Source organism: Procambarus clarkii, chromosome 50 (genome assembly GCF_040958095.1).
Source record: "Procambarus clarkii isolate CNS0578487 chromosome 50, FALCON_Pclarkii_2.0, whole genome shotgun sequence".
Taxonomy (NCBI): domain Eukaryota; kingdom Metazoa; phylum Arthropoda; class Malacostraca; order Decapoda; family Cambaridae; genus Procambarus; species Procambarus clarkii.
Window position 1 is genome coordinate 24,285,389 of NC_091199.1, and position 20,160 is coordinate 24,305,548.

At 49.9% G+C, this 20,160-nt stretch overlaps 1 protein-coding gene across 1 annotated transcript in view; it reads left to right on the top strand.

Moving 5' to 3' along the window:
* LOC138351705 (uncharacterized) overlaps positions 1-19,790 on the top strand; it is a 53,296-nt gene extending 33,506 nt beyond the window's left edge. The window contains exon 3 of the mRNA XM_069303725.1: positions 19,438-19,790. Within this exon, the coding sequence (XP_069159826.1) occupies positions 19,438-19,790 (353 nt within the window). The remainder of the gene's footprint in view (positions 1-19,437) is intronic.
* The last annotated feature ends 370 nt before the right edge of the window (positions 19,791-20,160 follow it).

Consider the following 20,160-nt stretch of genomic DNA (forward strand, 5'->3'; position numbering starts at 1 on the left):
CCAGGGAGGATGTTCTTAAACAAATAGTAAAACTCAAACCAAACAAATCCCCAGGGCCGGATGAAGTGTTTGCTAGGGTGCTTAAAGAATGCAAAGAGGAGCTTTGTGACCACTGTCAACCATATTTAATAAATCAATAGAGTCAGGCAGAGTGCCAGAGTTTGGAAAGTTGCTAATGTGATACCAGTTTTTAAGAAAGGAGATAGATCACTTGCGTCTAACTATCGACCAATTAGCCTAACGTCTATTGTGGGAAAGTTACTCGAATCTATAATAGCAAATAAAATTCGTCTTCATCTTGAAAAACATAAATTAATAATTGAGTCGCAACATGGTTTTATAAATGGCCGTTCATGTTTAACAAATTTGTTATCTTTTTATTCTAGCATTGTTGAGGCAGTTGATAGTGGTAAGGATTGCGATGTTGTATACCTTGACTTTAGCAAAGCTTTTGTGCTAGAGATAGGGGGAACAGGTTAAGGGTTTGCTATCCCGGAGCTGGCATTGGTGATATTATAAACAACATGAATGATATTATGGCTGGTAATGGGAACAATCCCATTATTTGCATTAGCGTGGGAGGAAATGATGTTGGTCGAGTCAGGAGTGAGGAACTGATTCAGAGGTATAAAACAGCCATAGAGTTAGTTAGGAGCAAGAGAGGAATCCCGATCATATGTGGCATTCTTCCAAGAAAGGGAGTGGGAAATGAATGGATATCGAGGGCACTTGGTGTCAATTGCCGGCTGGAAAGATATTGCAAATCAAATGCAATATCTTTCATAGACAACTGGGAACACTTCTATGGAAGAAATGAAATGTATGCTCGTGATGGGGTGCATCTATCGAGAGCTGGAGTTGTTGCTGTTGCGAACTCGCTAGAAGAAGTGGTTAGAGGTGTTTGTTTGGGTTTAAACTGTTAGTAGATAGAGGTATGGGAATTGATTTGGAGGAAGGAGGTAAAAAGTATGTGTTTGTGGGAGAAAGGAATTGGCAAAACGATCAGGGAAAGAGAAGGTCCGCAAAATAACAATTCACTTAGGGTAATTACACTAACAGTAGAAGTCTAAGAAATAAAATTAACGAATTAAATGCTCTTGTCTGCACAGAAAAAATAGATATTATTGCACTTACCGAAACGTGGATGAATGTAGAAAATAGAGAACTATTAGCTGAATATCAAATATATGGATTTAAACTATTTCACACAGATAGATATATTAGACGAGGGGGTGGAGTAGCCATATATGTTAGGGACAATTTGAAATGTAGTCTCAAAGAGGGAATCAAAACAGAGCCACACACAGAAACTATTGGATTGAATTAAACGAAAAAGCTAATAATATTATAATAGGAGTAATATATAGGCCACCAAATTTAGACAGAATGGAAGCAAAGCATCTATGGGATGAAATATCTAGAGCATCTAGATCTAACAGTATTTATGTCATGGGTGACTTTAATTTTAGCGGAATAAACTGGTTGAACAAAACAGGGAATAGTGAAGCAGAAGATTTTCTAGAATTAATTGACGATTGCTTTCTTACGCAACACATTAAGGAACCAACACGGGAAAATAATATTTTAGATTTAGTGTTAACTAACAGGGAAACGCAAATTAATGACATCGAAATAGGGAGTGAGCTAGGGAGCAGTGATCACAAAGAAATCAGATTTAGCATAGAATGGAATAGACCAGTAGGAGAAAATTCTGTTAAAGTGCCAGATTTTCGAAAAGCTGATTTTAATAGCCTAAGAAATTTTTGGGTCAAATTGATTGGAAAGGCTTGGGTATGGGGTGTGGGCCGGTCTTGGAGCGAGACATGAACCCAGCGATAGGTGACTTAAATGGGGATTTCGATGTGGATTCAATATATAACTTATTTAAGAATATTCTAAACAAAGCACAGGAACGTAGTATACCATACAAATTGAATAGATCGTATACTAATGACCCATAGTGGATAACAAAGAATTTGAAGAACCTTATAGGTAAAAAGAGAGCTTGGTACAAAAGGATTAAAAATGGGGAGGTCACTTTAGAACAGGAATTCGTACAACTGGTTAGAAATGTTAAAAAGAGATAAGGAAAGCAAAAAGAAACTATGAAGTTCGCATAGCAGGGCAAGCAAAGACAAATCCTAAAGGGTTTTTCAGTTATATCGTACTAAGACTAGGGAAAGGATAGGTCCATTAAAAACTGAGACAGGTCAAATAACAGATAGTGATGAAGAGATGAGTAGTATTTTTAATAAATATTTTGTATCTGTATTTACTAAAGAGGAACTTAACAATATGCCTTCAGCCGAACAAGTCTATGTGGGGGGGACGAGGACAGGTTGACGAGTTTAGCAGTTACCAGGGAGGATGTTCTTAAACAAATAGTAAAACTCAAACCAAACAAATCCCCAGGGCCGGATGAAGTGTTTGCTAGGGTGCTTAAAGAATGCAAAGAGGAGCTTTGTGACCCACTGTCAACCATATTTAATAAATCAATAGAGTCAGGCAGAGTGCCAGAGTTTTGGAAAGTTGCTAATGTGATACCAGTTTTTAAGAAAGGAGATAGATCACTTGCGTCTAACTATCGACCAATTAGCCTAACGTCTATTGTGGGAAAGTTACTCGAATCTATAATAGCAAATAAATTCGTCTTCATCTTGAAAAACATAAATTAATAATTGAGTCGCAACATGGTTTTATAAATGGCCGTTCATGTTTAACAAATTTTATCTTTTTATTCTAGCATTGTTGAGGCAGTTGATAGTGGTAAGGATTGCGATGTTGTATACCTTGACTTTAGCAAAGCTTTTGTGCTAGAGATAGGGGGAACAGGTTAAGGGTTTGCTATCCCGGAGCTGGCATTGGTGATATTATAAACAACATGAATGATATTATGGCTGGTAATGGGAACAATCCCATTATTTGCATTAGCGTGGGAGGAAATGATGTTGGTCGAGTCAGGAGTGAGGAACTGATTCAGAGGTATAAAACAGCCATAGAGTTAGTTAGGAGCAAGAGAGGAATCCCGATCATATGTGGCATTCTTCCAAGAAAGGGAGTGGGAAATGAATGGATATCGAGGGCACTTGGTGTCAATTGCCGGCTGGAAAGATATTGCAAATCAAATGCAATATCTTTCATAGACAACTGGGAACACTTCTATGGAAGAAATGAAATGTATGCTCGTGATGGGGTGCATCTATCGAGAGCTGGGGTTGTTGCTGTTGCGAACTCGCTAGAAGAAGTGGTTAGAGGTGTTTGTTTGGGTTTAAACTGTTAGTAGATAGAGGTATGGGAATTGATTTGGAGGAAGGAGGTAATAAAAGTATGTGTTTGTGGGAGAAAGGAATTGGCAAAACGATCAGGGAAAGAGAAGGTCCGCAAAATAACAATTCACTTAGGGTATATTACACTAACAGTAGAAGTCTAAGAAATAAAATTAACGAATTAAATGCTCTTGTCTGCACAGAAAAAATAGATATTATTGCACTTACCGAAACGTGGATGAATGTAGAAAATAGAAACTATTAGCTGAATATCAAATATATGGATTTAAACTATTTCACACAGATAGATATATTAGACGAGGGGGTGGAGTAGCCATATATGTTAGGGACAATTTGAAATGTAGTCTCAAAGAGGGAATCAAAACAGAGCCACACACAGAAACTATTTGGATTGAATTAAACGAAAAAGCTAATAATATTATAATAGGAGTAATATATAGGCCACCAAATTTAGACAGAATGGAAGCAAAGCATCTATGGGATGAAATATCTAGAGCATCTAGATCTAACAGTATTTATGTCATGGGTGACTTTAATTTTAGCGGAATAAACTGGTTGAACAAAACAGGGAATAGTGAAGCAGAAGATTTTCTAGAATTAATTGACGATTGCTTTCTTACGCAACACATTAAGGAACCAACACGGGAAAATAATATTTTAGATTTAGTGTTAACTAACAGGGAAACGCAAATTAATGACATCGAAATAGGGAGTGAGCTAGGGAGCAGTGATCACAAAGAAATCAGATTTAGCATAGAATGGAATAGACCAGTAGGAGAAAATTCTGTTAAAGTGCCAGATTTTCGAAAAGCTGATTTTAATAGCCTAAGAAATTTTTTGGGTCAAATTGATTGGAAAGGCTTGGGTATGGGGTGTGGGCCGGTCTTGGAGCGAGACATGAACCCAGCGATAGGTGACTTAAATGGGGATTTCGATGTGGATTCAATATATAACTTATTTAAGAATATTCTAAACAAAGCACAGGAACGTAGTATACCATACAAATTGAATAGATCGTATACTAATGACCCATAGTGGATAACAAAGAATTTGAAGAACCTTATAGGTAAAAAGAGAGCTTGGTACAAAAGGATTAAAAATGGGGAGGTCACTTTAGAACAGGAATTCGTACAACTGGTTAGAAATGTTAAAAAAGAGATAAGGAAAGCAAAAAGAAACTATGAAGTTCGCATAGCAGGGCAAGCAAAGACAAATCCTAAAGGGTTTTTTCAGTTATATCGTACTAAGACTAGGGAAAGGATAGGTCCATTAAAAACTGAGACAGGTCAAATAACAGATAGTGATGAAGAGATGAGTAGTATTTTTAATAAATATTTTGTATCTGTATTTACTAAAGAGGAACTTAACAATATGCCTTCAGCCGAACAAGTCTATGTGGGTGGGGACGAGGACAGGTTGACGAGTTTAGCAGTTACCAGGGAGGATGTTCTTAAACAAATAGTAAAACTCAAACCAAACAAATCCCCAGGGCCGGATGAAGTGTTTGCTAGGGTGCTTAAAGAATGCAAAGAGGAGCTTTGTGACCCACTGTCAACCATATTTAATAAATCAATAGAGTCAGGCAGAGTGCCAGAGTTTGGAAAGTTGCTAATGTGATACCAGTTTTTAAGAAAGGAGATAGATCACTTGCGTCTAACTATCGACCAATTAGCCTAACGTCTATTGTGGGAAAGTTACTCGAATCTATAATAGCAAATAAAATTCGTCTTCATCTTGAAAAACATAAATTAATAATTGAGTCGCAACATGGTTTTATAAATGGCCGTTCATGTTTAACAAATTTGTTATCTTTTTATTCTAGCATTGTTGAGGCAGTTGATAGTGGTAAGGATTGCGATGTTGTATACCTTGACTTTAGCAAAGCTTTTGATACAGTGCCACATGAAAGACTGATTAAAAAAATAGAGTCTCATGGTATTGGGGGTGCTATATTAAGCTGGATTAGGGCATGGCTATACCAAAGGAAACAGAGAGTTAGTATAAATGGAATCAAGTCAGAGTGGGAAAATGTTGTAAGTGGAGTGCCTCAAGGCTCTGTCCTGGGACCTCTGTTGTTTATAATATATATAAATGATTTAGATTCAGGTTTGAGTAGCAACATTTGCAAATTTGCCGATGATACGAAAATCGGTAGGGAAATTAATTCGGAGGAGGACTCACTATCACTTCAAGTTGATCTAGATAGGGTTTTGAAATGGTCAAAGGATTGGCAGATGCAGTTTAATGCTGATAAATGTAAAGTTCTGAGGTTAGGTAATGATGATAGAGTTACAAGATACGAGCTAGATGGTGTTGTGATTGCGAAGTCGGATTGCGAAAGGGATCTGGGAGTTATGATTAGTAAGAATTTAAAACAAAAGGATCAATGCATAAATGTTCGTAATAAGGCAAATCGGACACTTGGATTTATTAATCGCAGCGTTAGTAACAAGACACCTGGTGTGGTTCTCAAGCTATATCTTGCTCTAGTTAGGCCCCATTTAGATTATGCAGTTCAGTTTTGGTCGCCATATTATAGAATGGATATAAATTCACTTGAACGTGTCCAGCGTAGGATGACTAAGTTAATTCCCCAAATTAGAAATCTTTCATATGAAGAAAGATTAACAAAGCTTAAGTTGCATTCACTGGAAAGGCGAAGAGTTAGGGGTGACATGATAGAGGTTTACAAGTGGATGAATGGACATAACCGGGGGGATATTAATAGGGTATTAAAAGTATCAACACAGGACAGAACACGAAACAATGGATATAAATTGGATAAGTTTAGATTTAGGAAAGACTTGGGTAAATACTGGTTCAGTAACAGGGTTGTTGATTTGTGGAACCAATTGCCGCGTAACATTGTGGAGGTGGGGTCCCTCGATTGTTTCAAGCACGGGTTGGACAAGTATATGAGTGGGATTGGGTGGTTATAGAATAGGAGCTGCCTCGTATGGGCCAATAGGCCTTCTGCAGTTACCTTTGTTCTTATGTTCTTATGTTCTTAATTCAAATATTGGAGTCAGATTTTCCCACAAGATGGCAATAAGAGTGGGAGAGGAGGTGGCAGTAAGAGTGGGAGAGGAGGTGGCAGTAATAATGGGAGAGGAATGTGGCAGGAAGAGTGGGAGAGGCAGGTGGAAATAAGAATGGGAGAGGGAGGTGGCAGTAAGAATGGGAGAGGAATGTGGCAGGAAGAGTGGGAGAGGGAGGTGGAAATAAGAATGGGAGAGGGAGGTGGCAGTAAGAATGGGAGAGGAATGTGGCAGGAAGAGTGGGAGAGGGAGGTGGAAATAAGAATGGGAGAGGGAGGTGGCAGTAAGTGTGGGAGAGGGAGGTGGCAGTAACAGTGGGAGAGGGAAGTGGCAGTAAGAGTAGGAGAGGGAGGTGGCAGTAAGGGTGGAAGAAGGAGGTGGCAGTAAGAGTGGGAGAGAGAGAAGGGGCAGTAAGAGTGTGAAAGGGAGGTGGCAGTAAGAGTGGGAGAGGGAGGAGGCAGTAAGAGTAGTAGAGGTAGCTGGCAGTAGGATTAGGAGTGGGAGGGAGAGGTAGGAGTGGGAGGTTATCTTGAGATGATTTCGGGGCTTTAGTGTCCCCGCGGCCCGGTCCTCGACCAGGCCTCCACCCCCAGGAAGCAGCTAGTGACAGCTGACTAACACCCAGGTACCTATTTTACTTCTAGGTAACAGGAGCATAGGGTGAAAGAAACTCTGCGCATTGTTTCTCGCCAGCGCCCGGGATCGAACCCGGGACCACAGGATCACAAGTCCACTGTGCTGTTCGCTTGTCCGACCGGCTCCTCTAGTGGAGGGAGAGGGAGGTTACAGTAAGACTAGAAGAGGTGACAGTAAGGGTGGGAGAGGGATGTGTCAGTACGAGTGTGAGAGGGAGGTGCCAGTAAAATGGGAGATGGAGGTGGCAGTAAGAGTGGAAGAGGGAGGTTACAGAGAAAGTGGGAGAGGGAGATGACAGTAAGAGTGGGATAGGGAGGTGGCAGTAAGAGTGGGAGAGGGATGTGACAGTAAGAGTAGGAGAGGGAGGTGGCTGTAAAAGTTGGAGAGGTAGGTGGCTGTAAGAGTGGAAGAGGGAGGTGGAGTAAGAGTGGGAGAGGTTGGTTGCAGTAAGAGTGGGAGAGGAAGGTGGCAGTAAGAGTGAGAGAGGGAGGGTGACAATAAGAGTGGGAGAGGGAGGTGGCATTAAGTGTTATAGATGGAGGTGGCATTAGGTGTGGGAGAGGGAGGTGGCAGTAAGAGTGGGAGAGGAAAGTGACGGTAAGAGTGGGAGAGGCATCCCGCCAAACACACACCAAAACTACGAATTTGTCTGAACAAGTTTTAACACTTCCTAACCAGTTATAACAATCAATATAGCAAGTTGTAACAACGTTCTAATACGTCATAAACACGTTAAGTAGCAACTTTATTATAAGTTGCAATAAGCGGAAAATAGAGACAGTTTCAGTTTGTGTTTCCAGGGGAGTTGTCGGTAAAAGTGAGAAAGAGTGTTTTGGCAGTAAAAGTGGGAGAGAGATGTGGCAGAAAGAGTGGGAAGAGAGAGGTGGCAAAAAGAGAGGGATGAGGGAGGTGGTAGTAACACCCAGCAAACACAAAACGTTGTGGAAACCTTCATCTAAGGTTCAACATGGTTGTGGGGAGAGATAAGTTTCATGTGTGGTTCAACAAGCACATGAGCAACCTTTAACTCAAGAATTGTTAAAGAATTTCTTTATGTAATACAGCAAATGCTGCCTTTTCTTACACAAGTTTCACCTTTATTTATTAAAAAAATATTTTTTTCATGTTTAAATATTAAATTTATGTATATTATACATGCAAATTGTGAATGCTGTGTCTTAGTTGTATGATTGGTGTGTGAAACATTTACTTTTTATTATGATCTTGCTAAAAAATAGTTTGTTAACCCTGTTTGGTAAATGATGTATTAAATACTGTTTTTATTTTTAACTTATATTTTGGTACTTTATGCATAATACATCAACATAAATGGAAAATGCTGCTGCCTAGGTGTATGAAGAACACACGCAACATTTAATCTACCACTTTTTTGTTTAATATCAGAGTGCATCAAAATACCTCTTTATCACATGCATCTATATTATAGTAGATTTTACATTATATATCACTGAAGTACAAATAGGTGAGTACAACTAGGTAAGTACAACTATATGAGTGAAACTAGGAGAGTACATGTAGTTAGGTGAGTACCACTTGGTGAACACTGCTAGATGAATACAAGTAGGTAAGTGCAACTACATGAGAACAACTAGGAGAGCACATGTAGCCGAGTACAACTTGGCGAACACTGCTAGATGAATACAAGTAGGTGAGTACAACTACATGAGAACAACTAGGGGAGGGCATGTAGGAGAGTACAGCTTGGTAAGCACTGTTAGGTGAATACAAGTAGGAAAGTACAACTTGGTAAGCACTATTGGGTGAATACAAGTAGGTTAGTAACCTACTCACTCATAACCCGAGTCGAGCAACTAGTGTACTGTACAATGTCAGTCCCCCACTAGCATGGTGTACAATGCCAGTACAACTGACACACTAGTCTTCACTAGCATGGTGTACAATGCCTGTACAACAGACACACTAGTCTCCACTAGCATGGTGTACAATGCCAGTACAACTGACACACTAGTCTCCACTAGCATGGTTTACAGTGCCAGTACAACTGACACACTAGTCTCTACTAGCATGGTTTACAGTGCCAGTACAACTGACACACTAGTCTCCACTAGCATGGTGTACAATGCCAGTACAACAGACACACTAGTCCTCACTAGCATGGTGTAGAGTGCCAGTACAACTGACACACTAGTCTCCACTAGCATGGTGTACAATGCCAGTACAACAGATACACTAGTCCTCACTAGCATGGTGTAGAGTGCCAGTACAACTGACACACTAGTCTCCACTAGCATGGTGTACAATGCCAGTACAACTGACACACTAGTCTCCACTAGCATGGTGTACAATGCCAGTACAACTGACACACTAGTCCTCACTAGCATGGTGTACAGTGCCAGTACAACTGACACACTAGTCTCCACTAGCATGGTGTACAATGCCAGTACAACAGACACACTAGTCCTCACTAGCATGGTGTAGAGTGCCAGTACAACTGACACACTATTCCTCACTAGCATGGTGTAGAGTGCCAGTACAACTGACACACTAGTCTCCACTAGCATGGTGTACAATGCCAGTACAACAGACACACTAGTCTCCACTAGCATGGTGTACAATGCCAGTACAACTGACACACTAGTCTCCACTAGCATGGTGTACAATGCCAGTACAACAGACACACTAGTCTCCACTAGCATGGTGTACAATGCCAGTACAACTGACACACTAGTCGTGGTGTACAATGCCAGTACAACAGACACACTAGTCCTCACTAGCATGGTGTAGAGTGCCAGTACAACTGACACACTAGTCTCCACTAGCATGGTGTACAATGCCAGTACAACAGACACACTAGTCTCCACTAGCATGGTGTACAATGCCAGTACAACTGACACACTAGTCTCCACTAGCATGGTGTACAATGCCAGTACAACTGACACACTAGTCCTCACTAGCATGGTGTACAATGCCAGTACAACTGACACACTAGTCTCCACTAGCATGGTGTACAATGCCAGTACAACAGACACACTAGTCCTCACTAGCATGGTGTACAGTGCCAGTACAACAGACACACTAGTCTCCACTAGCATGGTGTACAATGCCAGTACAACTGACACACTAGTCCTCACTAGCATGGTGTAGAGTGCCAGTACAACTGACACACTAGTCCTCACACCACATACTGTGTGTGTGAGTGTAGCTGGTTGAGGGTGTAGTCGTGTGGCTGTAGCTGGTTGAGCGTGAAGTCATGTGTGTGTGGGTGTAGTCATGTGTGGGTGTAGTTGTGTGTGGGTGTAGTCATGTATGGGTGTAGTCGTGTGTGGGTATAGTCGTGTGTGGGTGTAGTCGGGTGTGGGTGTAGTAGTTTGAGGGTGTAGTCGTTTGTGGGTGTAGTCGTGTGTGGGTGTAGTCGTGTGTGGGTGTAGTCGTGTATGGGTGTAGTCGTGTGTGGGTGTAGTCAAGTGTGGGTGTAGTCGTTTGTCGGTGTAGACGTGTGTGGGTGTAGTCGTGTGTGGGTGTATTCAAGTGTGGGTGTAGTTGTGTGTGGGTGAAGTTGTGAGTGGGTGTAGTCGTGTGTTGGTGTAGCCGGATGTGTGTGTAGCTGGTCGAGGGTGTAGTCATGTGGGGCTGTAGTCGTGTATGGGTGTAGCCATTTGAGGGTTTTGTCGAATGTGGGTATAGGAGTGAGTGTAGCTGGTCGAGGGTGTAGTCATGTGGGGCTGTAGTCGTGTATGGGTGTAGCCATTTGAGGGTTTTGTCGAATGTGGGTATAGGAGTGAGTGTAGCTGGTCGAGGGTGTAGTAATTTGGGGCGTGTAGTCGTGTGTAGGTGAAGCCAGTTGAGGGTGTAGTCGTGTGTGGGTGTATCATGTCTGGGTGCTGCCGGGTGTGAGTGTTGCTGGTTGAAGGTATAGTCATGTGTGGATGTAGCCGGGTGAGGGTGTAGTCGTGTGTGCGTGTGTAGCCGGGTGTGAGTGTAGCAGGTTGAGGGTGTTGCCGGGTGTGAGTGTAGCAGGTTGAGGGTGTAGCCGGTTGAGGGTGTAGCCGGTTGAGGGTGTAGCAGGTTGAGAATGTAGCCGGTTGAGGGTGTAGCCGGTTGAGGGTGTAGCAGATTGAGTGTGTAGCCGGTTGAGGGTGTAGCCGGTTGAGGGTGTAGCAGATTGAGTGTGTAGCCGGTTAAGGGTGTAGCAGGTTGAGAATGTAGCAGGTTGAGAATGTAGCAGGTTGAGGGTGTAGCCGGTTGAGAATGTAGCCGGTTGAGGGTGTAGCAGGTTGAGAATGTAGCCGGTTGAGGGTGTAGCAGGTTGAGGGTGTAGCCGGTTGAGGGTGTAGCCGGTTGAGAATGTAGCCGGTTGAGGGTGTAGCCGGTTGAGAATGTAGCAGGTTGAGGGTGTAGCCGGTTGAGGGTGTAGCAGGTTGAGAATGTAGCAGGTTGAGGGTGTAGCCGGTTGAGAATGTAGCCGGTTGAGGGTGTAGCCGGTTGAGAATGTAGCAGGTTGAGGGTGTAGCCGGTTGAGGGTGTAGCCGGTTGAGAATGTAGCCGGTTGAGTTTATAGCCGGTTAAGGGTGTAGCAGATTGAGAATGTAGCCGGTTAAGGGTGTAGCAGGTTGAGGGTGTAGCCGGTTGAGAATGTAGCAGGTTGAGGGTGTAGCCGGTTGAGGGTGTAGCCGGTTGAGGGTGTAGCCGGTTGAGGGTGTAGCAGGTTGAGAATGTAGCAAGTTGAGGGTGTAGCAGGTTGAGGGTGTAGCTGGTTGAGAATGTAGCAAGTTGAGGGTGTAGCAGGTTGAGGGTGTAGCCGGTTGAGGGTGTAGCCGGTTGAGGGTGTAGCAGGTTGAGGGTGTAGCCGGTTGAGGGTGTAGCCGGTTGAGGGTGTAGCCGGTTGAGGGTGTAGCCGGTTGAGAATGTAGCAAGTTGAGGGTGTAGCCGGTTGAGGGTGTAGCTGGTTGAGAATGTAGCAAGTTGAGGGTGTAGCAGGTTGAGGGTGTAGCTGGTTGAGAATGTAGCAAGTTGAGGGTGTAGCAGGTTGAGGGTGTAGCCGGTTGAGGGTGTAGCCGGTTGAGAATGTAGCAAGTTGAGGGTGTAGCCGGTTGAGGGTGTAGCTGGTTGAGAATGTAGCAAGTTGAGGGTGTAGCAGGTTGAGGGTGTAGCAGGTTGAGGGTGTAGCCGGTTGAGAATGTAGCAAGTTGAGGGTGTAGCCGGTTAAGGGTGTAGCAGGTAGAGGGTGTAGCCGGTTGAGGGTGTAGCCTGTTGAGGGTGTAGCCGGTTGAGGTTGTAGCCTGTTGAGGGTGTAGCCGGTTGAGGGTGTAGCCGGTTGAGAATGTAGCAGGTTGAGGGTGTAGCCGGTTGAGAATGTAGCAGGTTAAGGGTGTAGCCGGTTGAGGGTGTAGCAGATTGAGTGTATAGCCGGTTAAGGGTGTAGCAGGTTGAGGGTGTAGCCGGTTGAGAATGTAGCAGGTTGAGGGTGTAGCCGGTTGAGGGTGTAGCCTGTTGAGGGTGTAGCCGGTTGAGAATGTAGCAGGTTGAGGGTGTAGCCGGTTGAGGGTGTAGCCGGTTGAGGTTGTAGCCGGTTGAGAATGTAGCAGGTTGAGGGTGTAGCCGGTTGAGGGTGTAGCCTGTTGAGGGTGTAGCCGGTTGAGAATGTAGCAGGTTGAGGGTGTAGCCGGTTGAGGGTGTAGCAGGTTGAGAATGTAGCAGGTTGAGGGTGTAGCCGGTTGAGGGTGTAGCAGATTGAGTGTATAGCCGGTTAAGGGTGTAGCAGGTTGAGGGTGTAGCAGGTTGAGGGTGTAGCAGGTTGAGGGTGTAGCCGGTTGAGAATGTAGCAGGTTGAGGGTGTAGCCGGTTGAGAATGTAGCAGGTTAAGGGTGTAGCCGGTTGAGGGTGTAGCAGATTGAGTGTATAGCCGGTTAAGGGTGTAGCAGGTTGAGGGTGTAGCAGGTTGAGGGTGTAGCAGGTTGAGGGTGTAGCCGGTTGAGAATGTAGCAGGTTGAGGGTGTAGCCGGTTGAGGGTGTAGCCTGTTGAGGGTGTAGCCGGTTGAGAATGTAGCAGGTTGAGGGTGTAGCCGGTTGAGGGTGTAGCAGGTTGAGAATGTAGCAGGTTGAGGGTGTAGCCGGTTGAGGGTGTAGCCGGTTGAGGGTGTAGCAGGTTGAGAATGTAGCAGGTTGAGGGTGTAGCCGGTTGAGGGTGTAGCCGGTTAAGGGTGTAGCAGGTAGAGGGTGTAGCTGGTTGAGGGTGTAGCCGGTTGAGGGTGTAGCCTGTTGAGGGTGTAGCCGGTTGAGGGTGTAGCCGGTTGAGGGTGTAGCAGGTTGAGGTTGTAGCAGGTTGAGAATGTAGCAGGTTGAGGGAGTAGCCGGTTGAGGGTGTAGCCGGTTGAGGTTGTAGCCGGTTGAGAATGTAGTAGGTTGAGGGTGTAGCCGGTTAAGGGTGTAGCAGGTAGAGGGTGTAGCAGGATAAGGGTGTAGAAGGTTGAGGGTGTAGCCGGTGGAGGGTGTAGCCGGTTGAGGGTGTAGCAGGTTGAGGGTGTAGCCGGTTGAGGGTGTAGCAGGTTGAGGGTGTAGCCGGTTGAAGGTGTAGCCGGTTGAGGGTGTAGCAGGTTGAGGGTGTAGCAGGTCGAGGGTGTAGCCGGTTGAGGGTGTAGCAGGTTGAGGGTGTAGCAGGTCGAGGGTGTAGCCGGTTGAGAATGTAGCCGGTTGAGGGTGTAACCGGTTGAGGGTGTAGCCGGTTGAGGGTGTAGCAGGTTGAGGGTGTAGCCCCTACATTACCTACACGCCACTACACCACGCCAACACACGCCCCTATACACCCCTACACGCCACTTCATGCCACTACACAACCCTACACGCCACAACACCACGCCAACACATGCCCCTACACGCCAATAAACGCCCCTACTCACCCTACACACCCCAACACCAGGCCATTACACGCCCCTACACGCCAATAAACGCCCCTACTCACCCTACACACCCCAACACCAGGCCATTACACGCCCCTACACAACCCTGTATGCCACAATACCACACCAACACACGCCCCTACACAACCCTACACGCCACTACACGCCCCTAAACGCCACTACACCACGCCAAAACACGCCCCTACACGCCCCAACACAACCTTACACGCAACTACACGCCCCTACACGCCACTACACACCCTACATGCCTTTGCACACTACTTCACGCCCCAACACAACCCTACACGTCCCTACAATACCCTGCACGCCACTACACGCCCCTACACGCCACACCACCGTGCCAACACACACCCTTACACGCCACTACTCAACCTTGCACGCCACTACTCAACCTTGCACGCCACTACTCAACCTTGCACGCCACTACACGCCCCCATATACGCCACAACACCATGCCACTACACGCCACTACACGCCCCTACACGCCCCTACACGCCACTACACGCCTCTAAACAAGCCTGTACATTACTACACGCCACTATACCGCCAACCCCCACACCACCGCCGCCACCCACACCACCACCGCCGCCACCCCCACACCACCGCCGCCGCCCACATCACCACCGCCGCCACCCCCACACCACCGCCGCCACCCCCACACCACCGCCGCCACCCACATCACCACTGCCGCCACCCACATCACCACCGCCGCCACCCACATCACCACCGCCGCCACCCACATCACCACCGCCGCCACCCACATCACCACCGCCGCCACCCCTACACCACCGCCGCCACCCACACACCACCGCTGCCACCCCCACCGCCACCGCTGCCACCCCCACACCACCGCCGCCACCCCCCCCCACACCACCGCCGCCACCCCCCCCACACCACCGCCGCCACCCCCCCACGCCACCGCCGCCACCCCCACACCATCGCCGCCACCCCCACACCACCGCCGCTACCCCCACACCATCGCCGCCACCCCCACACCACCGCCGCCACCCCCACACCATCGCCGCCACCCCCACACCACCGCCGCCACCCCCACACCACCGCCGCCACCCCCCCACACCACCGCCGCCACCCCCACACCATCGCCGCCACCCCCACACCACCGCCGCCACCCACATCACCACCGCCGCCACCCACATCACCACCGCCGCCACCCACATCACCACCGCCGCCACCCACATCACCACCGCCGCCACCCACATCACCACCGCCGCCACCCACATCACCACCGCCGCCACCCCCACACCACCGCCGCCACCCACATCACCACCGCCGCCACCCACATCACCACCGCCGCCACCCACATCACCACCGCCGCCACCCACATCACCACCGCCGCCACCCACATCACCACCGCCGCCACCCACATCACCACCGCCGCCACCCACATCACCACCGCCGCCACCCACATCACCACCGCCGCCACCCACATCACCACCGCCGCCACCCCCACACCACCGCCGCCACCCACACACCACCGCTGCCACCCCCACGCCACCGCTGCCACCCCCACACCACCGCTGCCACCCCCACACCACCACCGCCACCCCCCACACCACCGCCGCCACCCCCACACCATCGCCGCCACCCCCACACCACCGCCGCCACCCACACACCACCGCTGCCACCCCCACGCCTCCGCTGCCACCCCCACACCACCGTTTGCCACCCCCACACCACCGCCGCCACCCCCCCACACCACCGCCGCCACCCCCCCACACCACCGCCGCCACACCCCCACACCATCACCCCCACACCACCGCTGCCACCCCTAAACCACCGCTGCCATCCCCACGCCACCGCCGCCACCCACAACACCACAGCCACTACCTCCAACACCACCGCCGCCACCCACATCACCACCGCCGCCACCCACATCACCACCGCCGCCACCCACATTACCACCGCCGCCACCCCCCCACACCACCGCCGCCACCTCCAACACCACCGCCGCCACCCACATCACCACCGCCGCCACCCACATCACCACCGCAGCCACCCCCAACACCACCGCCGCCGCCCACATCACCACCGCCGCCACCCACATCACCACCGCCGCCACCCACATCACCACCGCCGCCACCCCCAACACCACCGCCGCCAACCCCACACCACCGCCGCCAACCCCACACCACCGCCGCCACCCACACACCACCGCCGCCACCCCTACACGACCGCCGCCAACCCTACACCACCGCCGCCACCCCCACACCACCGCCGCCACCCCTACACGACCGCCGCCAACCCTACACCACCGCCGCCACCCCCACACCACCGCCGCCACCCCTACACGACCGCCGCCAACCCTACACCACCGCCGCCACCCCCCCACACCACCGCCGCCACCCCCACACCACCGCCGCCACCCCCACACCACCGCCGCCACCCCCCCACACCACCGCCGCCACCCCCACACCACCGCCGCCACCCCCACACCACCGCCGCCACCCCCCACACCACCGCCGCCACCCCCACACCACCGCCGCCACCCCCCCACACCACCGCCGCCACCCCCACACCACCGCCGCCACCCCCACACCACCGCCGCCACCCCCACACCACCGCCGCCACCCCCACACCACCGCCGCCACCCCTACACGACCGCCGCCAACCCTACACCACCGCCGCCACCCCACACCACCGCCGCCACCCCCACACCACCGCCGCCACCCCTACACGACCGCCGCCAACCCTACACCACCGCCGCCACCCCCACACCACCGCCGCCACCCCCACACCACCGCCGCCACCCCTACACGACCGCCGCCAACCCTACACCACCGCCGCCACCCCCACACTACCGCTGTCACTCCCACACCACCGCCGCCACCCCCAACACCACCGCCGTCACTCCCACACCACCGCCGCCAACCCCAACACCACCGCCGCCAACCCCACACCACCGCCGTCACTCCCACACCACCACCGCCACCCCCAACACCACCGCCATCACTCCCACACCACCGCCACCAACCCTAACACCACCGCCGCCAACCCCACACCACCGCCGTCACTCCCACACCACCGCCTTCACTCCCACACCACCGCCGCCACCCCCAACACCACCACCGCCACCCACATCACCACCGCCGCCACCCCCACACCACCGCCGCCACCCCCACAGCAAAGCCGCCACCCCCACACCACCGCCGCCACCCCCACACCACTGCCGCCACCCCCACACCACCGCCGCCAACCCCAACACCACCACCGCTGCCACCCCCAACACCACCGCCGCCACCCCCACACCACCGCCGCCACCCCCACACCACCGCCGCCACCCACATCACCACCGCCGCCACCCCCACACTACCGCCGCCACCCCCACACCAAAGCCGCCACCCCCACACCACCGCCGCCACCCCCACACCACCGCCGCCACCCCCACACCACCGCCGCCACCCCCACACCACCGCCGCCAACCCCCCACACCATCGACGCCAACCCCAAACCACCGCCGCCACCCACATCACCACCGCCGCCAACCCCCACACCACCGCCGCCAACCCCACACCAACGCCGCCACCCACAATACCACCACCGCCGCCACCCCCAAGCCACCGCCGCCACCCCCACACCACCGCCGCCACCCCTACACCACCGCTGCCACCTCCACGCCACTGCTCCCATCCCCACGCTACCGCCGCCACCCCCTACACCACTGCCACCACCCCCAACTCCACCACCACTGCCACCACCCCCAACTCCACCACCGCTGCCACCACCCCCAACTCCACCACCACTGCCACCCTCACACCAAAGTCACCACCCTCAACACCAAACCCGCCACCCCCAAAACCACCTCCGCCATCCCCAACACTACCACCGCTACCCCCACACTACCGCCGCCACCCCAGTAGTTAAATGTACGCCTAGAACCGCGCGCGCCATCTGCCCAGGTGGCTCTATAGAGCCAGCTGGGCAGGTGGTGCGTAGGTGTCTAGTCGCAAAGGGTTTGGGGGGAATTTTCCCGGAAGTTGTTGTGTGTCAGACGCGTGTGAGCGTCCGGTGTTTGGGTATGCGGTCAGGAAAGATGGAAGGTCATGTTGTTGGGGGTGTAGGAGAGTATGTGGGCTATGTGGTAGAGTAAGAAATACAAGGATATGAGTGGAATATGTGGAAAGAGTAGTTAAATATGTATGTATGTTTGCCGTAGACTTTATCCTGTGTGTAGATAATAGTTTTGATGATAGTAAGTAAGCTATGTAGAGGCTGTGTGTAGGTGTGAGAGATCCCAACATAGGTGGATATGTTGTTTGGGGATGGGTGATGGAGGGGTGAGGGGAGCTTCCCCTCGGCGTGAGAGTGCTTAGGGCCATTTGTGGTTTTGACATCCATTATTTTCTTGGAGCTATGCACACAGCCGGAAGTGAGAGAGGAGGAGGGTAGGAGAGAGCAGAGTCCAGCAGGAGGGATGTGGTCCATTTGCCTTAATGGCTTTTCGATGTCTTCAGAGTAGTCTGGAGATGTTCACCCCAGCATGGCTCTCCCTCCACTGCGGATTTGTTAAGGAGGGGCGAGGTTCTTACTTCCGCCAGCAGGCCCTCACCTGCCAACCATCAATCACTTCTCATTTGACCGGGATCGTTTCCCTCCCCTCACACACACAAACGCACCGTTAGTTCACTGCGAGTCTTCATTCGCTACACACACACACCATACAGCTCCGTGTCATGGAAAGACGAACCTCAAAAGCCTGCATGATATGCGGAGTGTTTTATATTCCATCACCAAATCAACTATGTCAGCTGCAATGCACAAGCTGTAAAAAACCGCCCCTAGGCCATTACAACATCAAATGCAAGCGATGTCAGCAGATTTTCTGTGATAACCGTGAGTGTTATTCTTATTTAATATTCCACAGTTCAGTTTATGACATCCACAGGTGAAATATCACTTGTGTAAACTATTATCTCTCATATAGTGTGAGAATATTTACTCTTTCGGGCTATTACATTCCACACAGTTAAATATGTTCTTTCCAATTTCAGTTTAGAAAACCGTGAAGTGTCCTTATTGCTCACCTGCCCCGCGAGGAGGTCATCGCCGGAATGAAACTTCACATAAACGTAGGTAACATATATATATATACTTCTCGTATCTGTATTACATCCAGTTGCAAGCAAGCAAACACACATGCATAATAAACATATTTTCCACATTCACCCATGCTGAATATCATTTTGTTCCATTTCAGGTTATAATCCTTACCTCAATCGACGGAGGGAACAGATAGACGTCATCGAGTCTGTATCCCATCCGTCCCACACTGAGCTAAGGAGAGCAGATGTCACTCGCGGGCACCCCCCACCCCTTCAACAAGGGCGGCAGCGCCAGCAGATGGAGGGCTACGAGACAATATCACGCCCAGTTAACACAATGTTAAGGATTCATAGCCTCACACCTGCTCAACCCCCCTCACCAGGACATAAGTTAATACTGTCTTATTTCAGTCTATTTCCTAAACATATTAATTCCCCCTAATCTATTCCCTCACCTCAAATATATATATATATGCTTTCATTCTTTCTAGAGATAATATGTTTTTCTTTTTTACAGATGACACAATACTGTGCATAGATTTGGCATCCAGCAGCGCTGAGAGCGGCAGTGAGAGTGACACACCCAACTCAGCAGAGTGGACATTACCCATATCCGGCTCTCACTCCTCAACTCACAGGGAGGGGAGGGCTCGTTCACACGCTCACTCAACCCCCTGTTCCTCCCCCAGCCCCATACCCCAATCAATCAGCGACAGCTACAGCAGCAGCAGCAGCGACAGCTACAGCAGCAGCAACAACAGCAGCAGCAGCAACAGCAGCAGCAGTGGTGAGAACAATACCGTTAACAACAGCATCACAGACCGTGAGAATAGCCTTGACTCAGACGACGACAGCTCAGCAGACTCGTGACTCGTCAGCCTCTGTCAATTCTGACTGGTTAGCACCATCTGCCGTAATAGCTGACCGTGCAGTGTCGCCCATTCATCTCGGAGGGGGACTATCACCACTCCCCACCCCCCCTAGTCCTCTCCCATCATCCCCACCACCTCTCTCTCCCTCTCCCCCACCTGCCCTAGAAATTCAACCTCAGCTACTGGATCGAATTGATAATTATAATGGCGGTTATGTTCGGCTTTCATTCTCCATACCAGAACATGTTAACACCTTCCCAGGACTCTATCTGAGGACATACAGTGATTTTTTCATTAATGAGATACGTGCCCTTTTCTCTCCACAACACCCATCACTCCTAATTTACCCAGACATCACTCTAATTGTG